General features: G+C 37.2%; 1 protein-coding gene across 1 annotated transcript; it reads left to right on the top strand.

Moving 5' to 3' along the window:
* The first annotated feature begins 1763 nt into the window (after positions 1-1763).
* Positions 1764-2270, top strand: LOC104220369 (uncharacterized). Its single transcript, XM_009771226.1, has one exon. It carries the CDS (start codon positions 1764-1766, stop codon positions 2268-2270), a length of 507 nt encoding a protein of 168 aa, XP_009769528.1.
* Positions 2271-12929: the final 10659 nt, after the last annotated feature.

The raw sequence follows: 12929 nt of genomic DNA, 5'->3' as shown, positions 1-12929 counted from the left end.
GTTATCTTCGTACATATACTGGTAAATTGCACAAGTTTATTTGTGGTTGTCTTGTTTTAACCTCGTCACTACTTAGCCGAGGTTAGGCTCGACACTTACCAGTGCATGAGGTTGGTTGTACCGATACTGCACTCTGCACTTCCCGTGCAAATTTTGGTATTGGTCCAAGTTGATCCAGAGGCATAGAAGCTCGAACCACCGGAGACTTAAGGTAGATCTGTCAGCGTTCACAGACCTTGAAGTCCTCGTCTATCTCTTCTATTTTACTGTTTCTTTCATTAAAAAATTTATATTTCTTTCAGACTTTTACTTGTAGTAAATCCTAGAATGTTCGTGCATTTGTGATACCAGATCCGAGTAGTAGTAAATGATGAAGTTATTATATTATTCCACACTTGTTGTATTTCATTTTAGCTTATTTACTGTTATTTATTAAATTGAATAAGGTTTGACTTGATAATTTTCTAACATTGGCTTACTTATCAAGTGGAACATTAGGCGCTATCACGGTCCCGACTGAGGGAATTCTGGGTCGTGACATCTATAAGTAGAGCAACCTTGGAGAATTGTTCTATGCTCATTGGTACAAGTCTTTGAAAGACTTATGCACATAAGAGTGGTTTTTGAGAGCGCTTTCATCAAGAAAGAAGAAAAAGTGTTTGTTTTGTTGCAGGTTTTGTTTCGACCAACCAACTTCAAATTACATTTTTCAATTCGTTAACCGTTGGGTCGAGCTAAAATTTTGACTGAGCATTCATAATATCTTGGTCTTTGATTTTAACAGTGAAGATTGGATTTGGAGGCCCGTAGTATCCGATTTAGAGCCTCGAACAACAATTCCATTTTTGTGACTTCTCCTCTTTCTTACCTTGATTTGTTATTACTTTTTTGCTATTTTGTTCCTGTTTGGCACTTGTTGTGCATCCAATTTGCAGAACTATTGTAATTCTCTTATTGTTATAGTGGAGCTTTTTGAATCTTTGTGATCCTGTAGTTTTTACCTTCGAGTTGAAGGGTTTTTCACATTAAATTTGGTATTTTTTATCTTCTTTATTTTCGGATTTGTCTCTTTCTCGACTTTACACTTTTAATAGTTCACTATTTCACATGATTGTACAAAAAATAGAATTCAAATATTGTTAGCACTGATTAAAGAAAAGAAAAGAATCACAGTAATTGACACTATCATTAACCTTTGTTCGATGCTTATAATTAAGTAAAGTAGTTCACATCTGCGGTAAAATGTCCCCTGGTATAGAAAAATGGAAAATATATTTGGACAAACCAAGAATGGCCCAAATGTCCAGAATGGGGGTATAATGATAACTTCGCACGACTTTTGAGGACATAATGGATATTTGTGCATTTTCGATTTCCATATATACCCTTTGGCAGATTTTTCATTTTAAATTAATTTTTTTCAACAATTCTCTCTCACTAATTTAATTGTCTTACCTTCCCAAGATGCATGCTTCATCATTTTCCATAAAGCTCCTTTACATATACTATACTAATTAAACGAAATACACTAAAATATATATATACTATACCAATTAATCGAAATACACTAAAATATATAGATAATATATTAGAGGAAATACGTATAAAAATTAAACTATTGGTATTTATGATTAAAGTGGTCACTTTCTAACCCTAAACACTTAATATATTTGGCCAAACCTAAAACGCTTTTCCAGCCCCCATTTTTCTATCTTTGTTTTCTCCTTCTTAATCTCTTATCTTTCTTAGGGTTAGATTAAGGAATGGACCACGGGAAGAGGAATAATGCTTCGAAAGTTTATGTAGTGTTTCGTGGTAAGAGGCTTGGATTGTACAACTCTTGGAATCGGTGTGCTCCTATGGTTATTGGTGTCAAGGGTAGCATCTTCAAGGCCTTCAAAACATATGATGAAGCCATAATAGCTTTTAATGAGTTTAGAAATGGATCTCAAGCTGATAATACATCGACATCGAAGGTGTATGTGGTAATTCGTGGTAAAAAGCCAGGATTATACAACTCTTGGTGTGAGTGTGCTACTATGGTTATAGGTTTCAAAGGAAGCATCTTCAAGTCTTACAAATCTTATGATGAAGCAGTAGCAACATTCAATGAATTCCAAAAAGAAAATATTTACAGTGAAGAACAATCTTCAAGTTTGTGTGTTGATGAAAGTGATGTTGGAGCAAGTGCTATGTCATTTGTGTTTTTAGTTGGAATGTTTGTAGGGATGAAGATTTCAAAAAATTGTTCGATAAGAGTATTTTGTTAAGCTTTTGATTATTGTTTAGTTTGGTTATTATGAGTTTGATTGTTTAGTTTGATGTATTACTGGTTGCCGCATTCAATCTCTGTAGAATAAAGTATTTAGGATTCCAAAGCCTTTGTCTTTTATACTCCATGTTGGAATGAAATAAAATATGTCTCTTGAATTTATAAAAAAGATATTTTGAACTGAGTTGAATGTTTTAATTTGTCTATATTGTTGGAACCTTGTAAGTGCTAAAGTGTTATCATTTTGAACTTGTTTTAATCCGTACTACATTGATTCATAAGCACTCAACTATCTTCAAGTACTCATCAACTATCTTCATAAGTTCAGTATGTGGTATATTTTGCATCTTGAAGTACTAAACTATCTTCATATTTATTGACAATACATTTTCCTGTTGTCCAATGTTGGTGTCATAAGTTGAATGTGCTATATTAATTTGGAAAATAAATTAACCAATTTTAGAGGACTTAATTAATCTTTACAAATGTTACTATTAGTACTTTCATTTCATTAGGCATCAAACGAACAGTTGCAATATTGAAGACAATAGGACTGTTTTGTTAACTTGAATTAAACGATCATTATGCCTCACTATTTTTTGAAGGGTTTTCTATACCCTTGTGTTGTATCATCAAACTCTATTTTTGCTAATACAAGACCCCAGGTAATCTGAAAAAAGTTCATAAAAAATATAAAAAAATAAAAAAAGATTCAAAACATAATAATAATTTCATTCATTAATATTAGATTGCATGATAACATCACCAATACATAACGGGAAAAATAAAAACATCACCATAGGGGGTAGAAAACTTCATAGACTATTAGAAAAATATCACCATAATCAAAAAGACAACATGAGATAAAACTTCATAATCCATGGACTACTCAATATTCTGGTTCACGGAAAGAGACTTTGAGGTCTTGGAGGCTAATTCGGTATCACTAGTGATAACAATGATAGAATTGCTCTTAGCTCCATTTTGGACAGATGGTGTGGGCATATCGTCAAGCATAATATAGAGTGAAGTTATGGATGCTCCTCCAACATCACACTTTCTAGGTAATCAATGCTTGAATCACGAACCACCCTCTAAATCAATTCATTGATCTCACGCTTCAGCTTGCTATAGTCACGCTTAAGATTTTGGTACAAAATATTATGACTAACCGGTGAGCCATGGAGCGGTTGTTCAATAGCTTTCTTGGTCGGAGTCCTATCCATCGTTATGCTTAGATGTAATAGTATTTTCAGTTTGATTGTTTTATGTAGGTCTAGCATATTTTCCGAAAATATATAGGGAGGATTATCATCTCTCAATTATAATAGCTATTCCACTTCCCAGTAGGAATTAAAGTCTCTTTGTAGAGACCAATGCAACCATTACACTTCCCAATAGCCATATCCGCTCCTCCATGCGGACATTACACACCCTAGCAACCCCTTCCACTCCTCCATGCATCCATTGCACTACCCAGTAGCCCCTTCCAATCCTTCATGCAACCATTATGCTTTCCAGTAGTCTATTTCACTCCTATATGCACCATTACACTCCTCCATGACTACAATTAATTATAGAAGCTTGTCTTTAATTTATCCATCCGCCTATACAGATTGTGAATTTTTTTTAAACTTCTGCCATATAGTGGCAGTGCACTTCATAGGTTTTATCTCATAGTCTTACCTTAGAAGACTTGATTAATCCATGTAATGATTATTGAAGCTTGTTTAGGTTTAGGTTTAGGTTTTGATTTTTCGTGTTGATTTTTCCACTTCTCTATGAGCAAATTAATGTCGATTTTTAAACTTTTTTGGAAAAAAGAAATTAATCTTCCTAGTCTTATTCTTGGTTGTAAAATGATAGAAAAAAATGGGGGACTTCTGCACTAAAAATATTGTTTAATGACTTCCCAATTTTAATTGGCTATTTATAAACTAGTAGTCTTCTTAAAATAAATAAATATAACAATAATAAATGGAAAAAACACAAACAGTATTATAAAGAACAATCATATTAATCCATTACTATGATCTATTTGAAGTCATTACATATAACTAAAGGGAAGAAATTATCAAGCTAAGAATTAGTTAATCCTAGCTCTTCAACAGAGAAGATCACAGCCCCTGATGTAGCCTCAACTAGTTCAAAGAGAAGGACATTTCCTTTCTTCAGATTATTGTCGACAAAAAACTGTTTCCACCCATTGACGAGTCTTCTCCGAACACCACTTGTGAGAGTCACAACCCACTCCTTCCCATTACATCGAAACATTGTTTTAACCAAAATAGGAGGAAGATAGCCACATATACTCTTTGGAATAAACTGCAAGAACATAATGTAAAGATATGGTTCAGGGTTCATTGCTAGTTGGAATAATCAACAGTTACCAAATCATTAAAATTTAAGAAAAATAAAATTACTAAAAAATCACGCTTAATGTACTATTTGGGCACCTTCATCCGAAACCATGGATAGAATTCTTCTTCAATCCATCCGTTAGCATTCACGTTTAGAGTATCTATTTTATTTAGAGAGTTGGAGATTTTGTTCTTGTGTTTAAGAGATATGTAAAGAGTAAAAACTTTCAATTTCCCTCCAATTATATTTTTACTTTTCCCTTTGTTTCCCTCAGAAAATTGTATTTAACATTTTAGTCCAAAAATGTCTTCTTGTTTTCCCTCCTGAAAAAGAAGCTAGAATACATTAGTCCTAAAATTTAACCATGATTTCCCTTTTATTATAATTAAGATTAACCAATAAAAATATATATAATTATATATTTACTATTATATAAATAAGGTAATACGTATGACCTTAATTAATGAAATTATATAGACGCCTATTATACAAGCGGTCGATATTACTATGAATCACAATGATATAATTAGCTTAGGTTATATGACTACAACCATATTAGTGAATGGACTTATATGGTTGCTATAGGCCGATACGTATGACCTTAATATAAACGGCTATTATACAAACGGTCAATATAACTATAAATCACAACGATATAATTAGCTTAGGATAAATGGCTACAATCATATTAGTGAATGAACTTATATGGTTGCTATAGGCTGATACGTATGACCTTAATGAATGAAATTATATAGACGATCAATTATTGTGAATCACAATGATGTAATTATCATAGGTCATATGACTACAACCATATTAGTGAATGGACTTATATGGTTGCCATAGGCCGATACGTATGACCTTAATATAAATGGCTATTATATAAACGGTCGATATTACTATGAATCACAACGATATAATTAGCTTAGGTTATATGACTATAACCATATTAGTGAATGGACTTATATGGTTGCTATAGGCCAATACGTATGACCTTAATATAAACAGCTGTTATACAAGCGGTCGATATTACTATGAATCACAACAATATAATTAGCTTAGGTTATATGACTACAATCATATTAGTGAATGGACTTATATGGTTGCTATAGGCTGATACGTATGACCTTAATATAAACGACTATTATACAAGCGGTCGATATTACTATGAATCACAACGATATAATTAGCTTAGGTAATATGACTACAATCATATTAGTGAATGGACTTATATGGTTGCTATACGCCGATACGTATGACCTTAATGAATGAAATTATATAGACGGTCAATTCCTATGAATCACAATGATATAATTAGCTTAGGTTATATGACTACAACCATATTAGGGAATGAACTTATATGGTTGCTATAGGCTGATACGTATGGCCTTAATATAAACGACTATTATACAAGCGGTCGATATTACTATGAATCACAACGATATAATTAGCTTAGGTTATATGACTACAATCATATTAGTGAATGGACTTATATGGTTGCTATAGGCCGATACGTATGACCTTAATATAAACGGCTATTATACAAGCGGTCGATATTAATATGAATCACAACGATATAATTAGCTTAGGTTATATGACTACAATTATATTATTGAATGGACTTATATGGTTGCTATAGACCGATACGTATGACCTTAATGAATGAAATTATATAGACAGTCAATTATTGTGAATCACAACGATGTAATTATCATAGGTCATATGACTACAACCATATTAGTGAATGGACTTATATGGTTGCTATAGGCCGATACATATGTGCTTAATATAAACGACTATTATATGAACGACCGATATTACTACGAATCACAATGATATAATTAGCATAGGTTATATGACTACAACCATATTAGTGAATGGACTTATATGGCTGCTATAGGCCAATATGTATGACCTTAATATAAATGGCTATTATACAAACAGTCGATATTACTATAAATCACAACGATATAATTAGCTTAGGTTATATGACTACAATCATATTAGTGAATGGACTTATATGGTTGCTATAGGCCGATATGTATGACCTTAATGAATGAAATTATATAGACGGTCAATTATTGTGAATCGCAACGATGTAATTATCATAGGTCATATGACTACAACCATATTAGTGAATGGACTTATATGGTTGCGATAGGCCGATACGTATGACCTTAATATAAACGGCTATTATATAAACGGTCGATATTACTATGAATCATAACGATATAATTAGCATAGGTTATAAACGGCTATTGGTATAGGGAATTATTAGGTAAAATAGAAAAGGAAAAATAAAAAAGGCGGAAGGTAAAATAAATTTCAGGGAAAAATTAGTCTGAAGAAGGAAATAAATAAAGTAGATAAAAAATGTAACTACTAGTTTAACTTCTTTTTTTTTTTAAAAAACTGATTGGGCTGAAAGGAAAAAATTAAAATTGACCCTGTTAAAGGTGAGATTCGATCTCGAGGCGCCTCACTCAATAAACGCAACAACTACCTTTACTTACCTAATGCACCGATTAGAAATTTTGTGTTTCTTTTATGCTTTTATTTATATACATTGGAATCCTAAATTAGGGCTGTATAAGTATACATATCTTTCTTGGGAAGTTAATCGATACGCCCAAATTTCGGTTTTGCAGTTGATCCGCCCATGGTCCCTTGACGCTCCATCTTCAAAATTTCAACAGGTTTCTTGCTTCTTCCTCTTCTTCTTTTTCCATAATCTTAATCTTAACTTTCGTTTATCCTAATCTTCATCATTTTGCCTATAATCCTAATCCTAATATAATGCCTCCAGTCGAAAAAAAATTGCAGTGGAACTTTACCTTTCGATATACTAATCAACCCTCCTGATGATGTTCTTGATGATATTCTTATCCGTATCCCTTTACTAGATGCTGTTAGAACAAGCATCTTATCAAGGAAATGGAGATATAAATGGTGTAGAATTCCACAACTTACTCTTGATCGAACCCTTTGGAAAATACACCAAACACGTGTCATGACCCGGTTCGCCCTCCGTGAACCATCGTGATGGCACTTAGTCTCTACGACTAGGTAAGCCTAACAAATGCGGAAAATAAATAAAACTTGCGGAAGAAATAATTTAAAAGCTAAAATAACCGAATGGAACAGTATTTAAAATGCCGCTCGGCATATAAAATACAACTTCTCGAAACTAACAACATTTCCCAAAACCCAAAAACCATGAATCACAAGCTACGAATATAACAAAAATGCTCTAACTCCGAAATGTCTACATCAACAGAAGAAAATAGAAAGACTATCACTACAAGATAGAATGGAAAGGGACTCCTCGGTTTGCAGATGCGGCAGATATATCTCAAAGTCTCTGGAGCAGTCGCCTCACCTCAAGGGTGATAGGACTGAGTCAAAGTACCTAGATCTGCACATGAAAAACATGCGCAGAAAGGGCATAAGTACACCACAACGGTACTCAGTAAGTGTCAAACCTAACCTCGGTCGGGTAGTGACGAGGAAGGTCAGGGACATACTGAGGTTAAATAAAATATAAAGTTCGACAGCATAGAATAAAATAGTATAAAGAAATACAACAGTAAAAGTAACACAAGATATAAAGGGAAACAACAACTATTACAGAGGCAAGGTAAACACAGAAAGAAATACGGCTCAACACCAAAATAACAATCATGGATCTCCTAGGATACCGTCATGTAGTCCCAAATATACATATCCAATGGATCTTCCGGGATCCCGTCCCGTATCCCAACTCATAGTGCGCGAGGATCTACCGTAATCCCGTTCCGTAGTCCCAAATGTAAATACCCAGTACTGGGGGAATCTACTGGGTGCATTTTCGTAGTTCCATATAACTGTGCAGGGGGATCTACTGAAATCCCACATCCGTAGTCCCAAATGTAAACAGACAAGGAGAAGCTATCGGAATCCCACATCCGTAGTCCCAATGTAAATGCACAACAACAACATGAAGATATTCAGAAATGTCAAACTTCATATTAAGGCAAACAAGTAATTTTAGCCTAGCATGCTGTACATAATTCAGGTAAGGCATTTGGGCAAATACAATAATTAAATCACTTAGACATTCTTTCCTAAGCTAACAACAGGCTTAATAGTGCAAGTAGTAAAAACTAGAAAGGAAACATACTAATAATTACTTAATTAAAAAAAATTGGATTTCCAACAATTAGCACAAGTACGCACTCGTCACCTCACGTACAAGGCATCTCAATTACCAAATATACCAAATCCTAAGGGGAAACCCCCCCCCCCCCCCACAAGGTTAGGCAAGCCACTTACCTCGAACCAGCTCAAATCAATCCGAAACCATACTCTTGCTACGAGTACTTGACTCCAAATGACCCAAATCTATTCAATTAAATTTTGTAATGTAAATAACACTTCAAGTAACTAATTCTACAAAGAAATTCTAAGCTAATACGCGAAATTAGGTGAAATAACCAAAACGACCCTCGGGTCCACGTCTCGGAATCAGGTAAAATTTACATTTCCAGAATTCTCACACTCTCACGAGTTCAGTCATACCAAAAATTAGCAAAATCGGACCTCAAATGGTCCCTCAAATCACCATTCAAAGGCCTCTAATTAGTTAAGCCCTAACCCACAAATACCACTGATTTTCCTTAATTTTTCATGCTTAAATTTATAAAAATTATTCCAATAACGAGTTTAGGGACCAAAGACTTTATCCCAATGAATTTCTCTGAAAATACCCCTTGAAAAGTGCTCCCCAAGCTTCTTCCCGTTTGTAAAGAGGTAAAAAATGGCTAAATTTCGCGAAGGCAAGAATTTATATGTTTCTGCCCAGTTATTCTACTTCTGCGGCCTTGGGACCACATCTGCGGTCTCGTTTCTGCGAGGACATGGTCGCATCTGCGACTTTCACTTAAAGATCAGCTTCCGCACCTGCGATTATCCATTCACAAATGCGGTACCGCTTCTGCGGTAAGTCTCCCGCATCTGCAAACCTTGCTGATCCTCCCCAATTCTGCTTCTGCGATTTCTCCGCCGCTTCTGCGGCTCCGCACCTGCGGGACCCAAACCGTAAGTGCGGTTATGACAGATATCAGCAGCTTCAGTTGCTTCGAACCACTTCTAATTCTTCCGACAACCATCCGAAATCATCCTGAGTCCCCCGGGACCTCAACCAAAAGCACAAACAAGTCTAATATCACTGTCTAAACTTATACCAATCCTTAAAATGCGTAAAACAATATCGAAACGACGAATCAACCACGGATTCAAGCCTAAGAACTCCAAAACTCTAAAAATACACTTTCGATCAAAAAGTCTATCAAACCTCGTCCGAATGACCTGAAATTTTGCACACACGTCACATTCAACACTACGGAGCTACTTCAACTTCCAGAATTCCATTCCGACCCTCGGATCAAAATCTCACTATCGAACCGGAAACTTCAAAATTTGACCCTTCGGCATTTCAAGCCTAAATTAGCTACGGACCGCCAAGACACAGTCCGATCACGCCCCTAAGCCCGAAATCACCCAACGAAATTAACAGAACCATCGGATTTCCATTTCGAGGCTGTCTTCGCACTGTTCCAACTTCAGTCAACTTTCCAACACTTAAGCTCTCATTTAGGGAATAAGTGTCCCAAAACTCTCCGAAACTCGCAACCGAACATCACGGCAAATCAAAATAACAGAAATAAGCACGGGGAAAGTAGTTAATAGGGGTTTGGGGCGTTAATTCTTAAGGCGATCGGCCGGGTCGTCACATCCTCCTACACTTAAACATTCGTTCGTCCTCAAACGCATAGAGACATACCTGAAGTAGTGAAAAGATGAGGGTAACAACTGCGCATACCCTGCTTGGTCTCCCAGATCACCTTCTCGACCGGCTGACCCCACCACTGAACCTTTACTAATGCAATGTTCTTTGACCTCAGCTTTCTAACCTGTCTGTCCATTATTGCCACTGGTTCCTCAACCTAGGATAGATCCTTGTCCAACTGGACTGAACTGAAATCCAACACGTGCGATGGATCACCGTGATACCTCCGGAGCATCGAAACATGAAATACCAGATGAACTCCTGCCAAGTTGGGAGGTAAAGCAAGCTCATAAGCAACCTCCCTAACACGCCTCAATACCTCAAAAGGGCCAATAAACCTTGGACTCAACTTCCCAAATCTCATAACGCCCTTCATAGGCAAAACTCGAAGTAGAACCCGCTCTCCAACCATATAGGAAATATCACGAACCTTCCGATTCGCATAACTCTTCTATCTGGACTGGGCTGTACGGAGTCTATCCTGAATCACCTTAAACTTCTCCAAGGTATCCTGAACCAAGTTTGTTCCCAACAATCTAGCCTCACTCGGCTCAAACCAACTCACCAGGGATCTACACTGCCTACCTTTTAAGCCTCGTACGGTACCATCTGAATGCTAGACTGATAGCTGTTGTTGTAGGTAAACTCCGCCAATGGAAAGAACTGATCCCAAGACCCTCCAAACTCAATCACACACGCACGAAGCATATCCTCAAGAATTTAAATAGTGCGCTCGGACTGCCCGTCCATCTAAGGGTGAAATAATGTACTCAACTCTACTCGAGTACCCAACTCATGTTGAACGACTCTCCTGAATCGTGATGCGAACTGAGTACCTCTATCTGAAATGATGGAAACTAGAATACCATACAGACGAACAATCTCCCGAATATAGATCTCCGCCAAATGCTCCGAAGAATAAGTAGTACACACAAGAATAAAGTGAGCGGACTTGGTCAGCTGATCTACAATCACCCAAATAGCATCAAACTTTCTCAAAGTCTGTGGGAGCCCAACTACAAAGTCCATGGTGATCCGCTCCCACTTCCACTCCGGAATCTCTATCTGCTGAAGCAACCCACCCAGTCTCTAGTGCTCATACTTCACCTGCTGACAGTTGAGGCACCGAGCTACAAATCCAACTATATCTTTCTTCATCCGCCTCCACCAGTAGTGCTGCCTCAAATCCTGATACATCTTCGCGGCACCTGGATGAATGGAATACCGCGATCTATGGGCCTCTTCCAGAATCAACTTCCGAAGCCCATCAACATTGGGTACACAGATCCGACCCTGCATCCTCAGTACCCCATCATCACCAATAGTCACATCTCTGGCATCACCATGCTGAACCTTGTCCTTGAGGGCAATCAAATGAGGGTTATCATATTGATGCTCCCTGATACAATCAAATAAGGAAGATCGAGAGACCACGCAAGCTAGAACCCGACTAGGATACGAAAGATCCAATCTCACAAACTGGCTGGCTAAGGCCTAAACATCCATCGCCATACAAACTCCCCAAACTCTTTGCTCGATGACTCAAGGCATCAGCCACCGCATTGGCCTTGCCCGGGTGATACAAAATAGTGATATCATAGTCCTTTAGCAACTCTAACCATCTCCTCTGGCGCAAATTTAGATCCTTTTTCTTGAATAGGTGCTGCAAGCTCTGATGATCAGTATAAATCTCACAAGGAACTTCGTACAAATAATGACGCCAGATCTTCAGGGCGTGAACAATGGCAGCTAACTCAAGGTTGTGGACATGGTAATTCTTCTCATGTACCTTCAACTATTTGGATGCATAGGCAATCACCCTACTGTCCTACATCAACACCGCTTCGAGGCCAATCCTCGAGGCATCACAATATACCGTGTAAGGCCCCAAACCTGGAGGCAATATCAAAATTGGGGCTGTAGTCAAAGCAGTCTTGAGCTTTTGGAAGCTCGCCTCACACTCTTCCGTCCACTAAAATGGAGCACCCTTCTAGGTCAGTCTGGTCATAGGGGCTGCAATCGATGAAAACCCCTCAACAAAATAATGGTAGTAACTTGCCAAGCCAAGGAAACTGCGGATCTCTGTAGCTGAGGATGGTCTGGTCCAACTCTGCACGTCCTCTACTTTCTTCGGACCCACCTGAATACCCTCACTCGATACCATGTGGCCTAAGAATGCCATGGAATCTAACCAAAACTCACATTTCGAGAACTTAGCATATAACTTCTTTGCTCTCAGAGTCTGAAGCACAGTCCTTAGGTGATGCTCATGATCTTCTCGACTCCGGGAATACACCAGAATATCATCAATAAAGACAATGATGAACGAGTCAAGATACGGCCGAAACACACTATGCATCAAATGCATAAAGGTTGCTAGGGCATTGATCAGCCCAAATGATATAACAAGGAACTCATAAAGACCATACCGAGTCCTGAAAGTAGTCTTCGGGATATCTGGCTCCCTAA

This window comes from Nicotiana sylvestris, chromosome 9 (genome assembly GCF_000393655.2).
Source record: "Nicotiana sylvestris chromosome 9, ASM39365v2, whole genome shotgun sequence".
NCBI lineage: Eukaryota > Viridiplantae > Streptophyta > Magnoliopsida > Solanales > Solanaceae > Nicotiana > Nicotiana sylvestris.
This window is presented reverse-complemented; position numbering and strand designations above follow the sequence as displayed.

Bases quoted from the DNA above. Each gene is read 5' to 3' on its own strand.
- LOC104220369 (XM_009771226.1), top strand. From the start codon at position 1,764: ATGGACCACGGGAAGAGGAATAATGCTTCGAAAGTTTATGTAGTGTTT.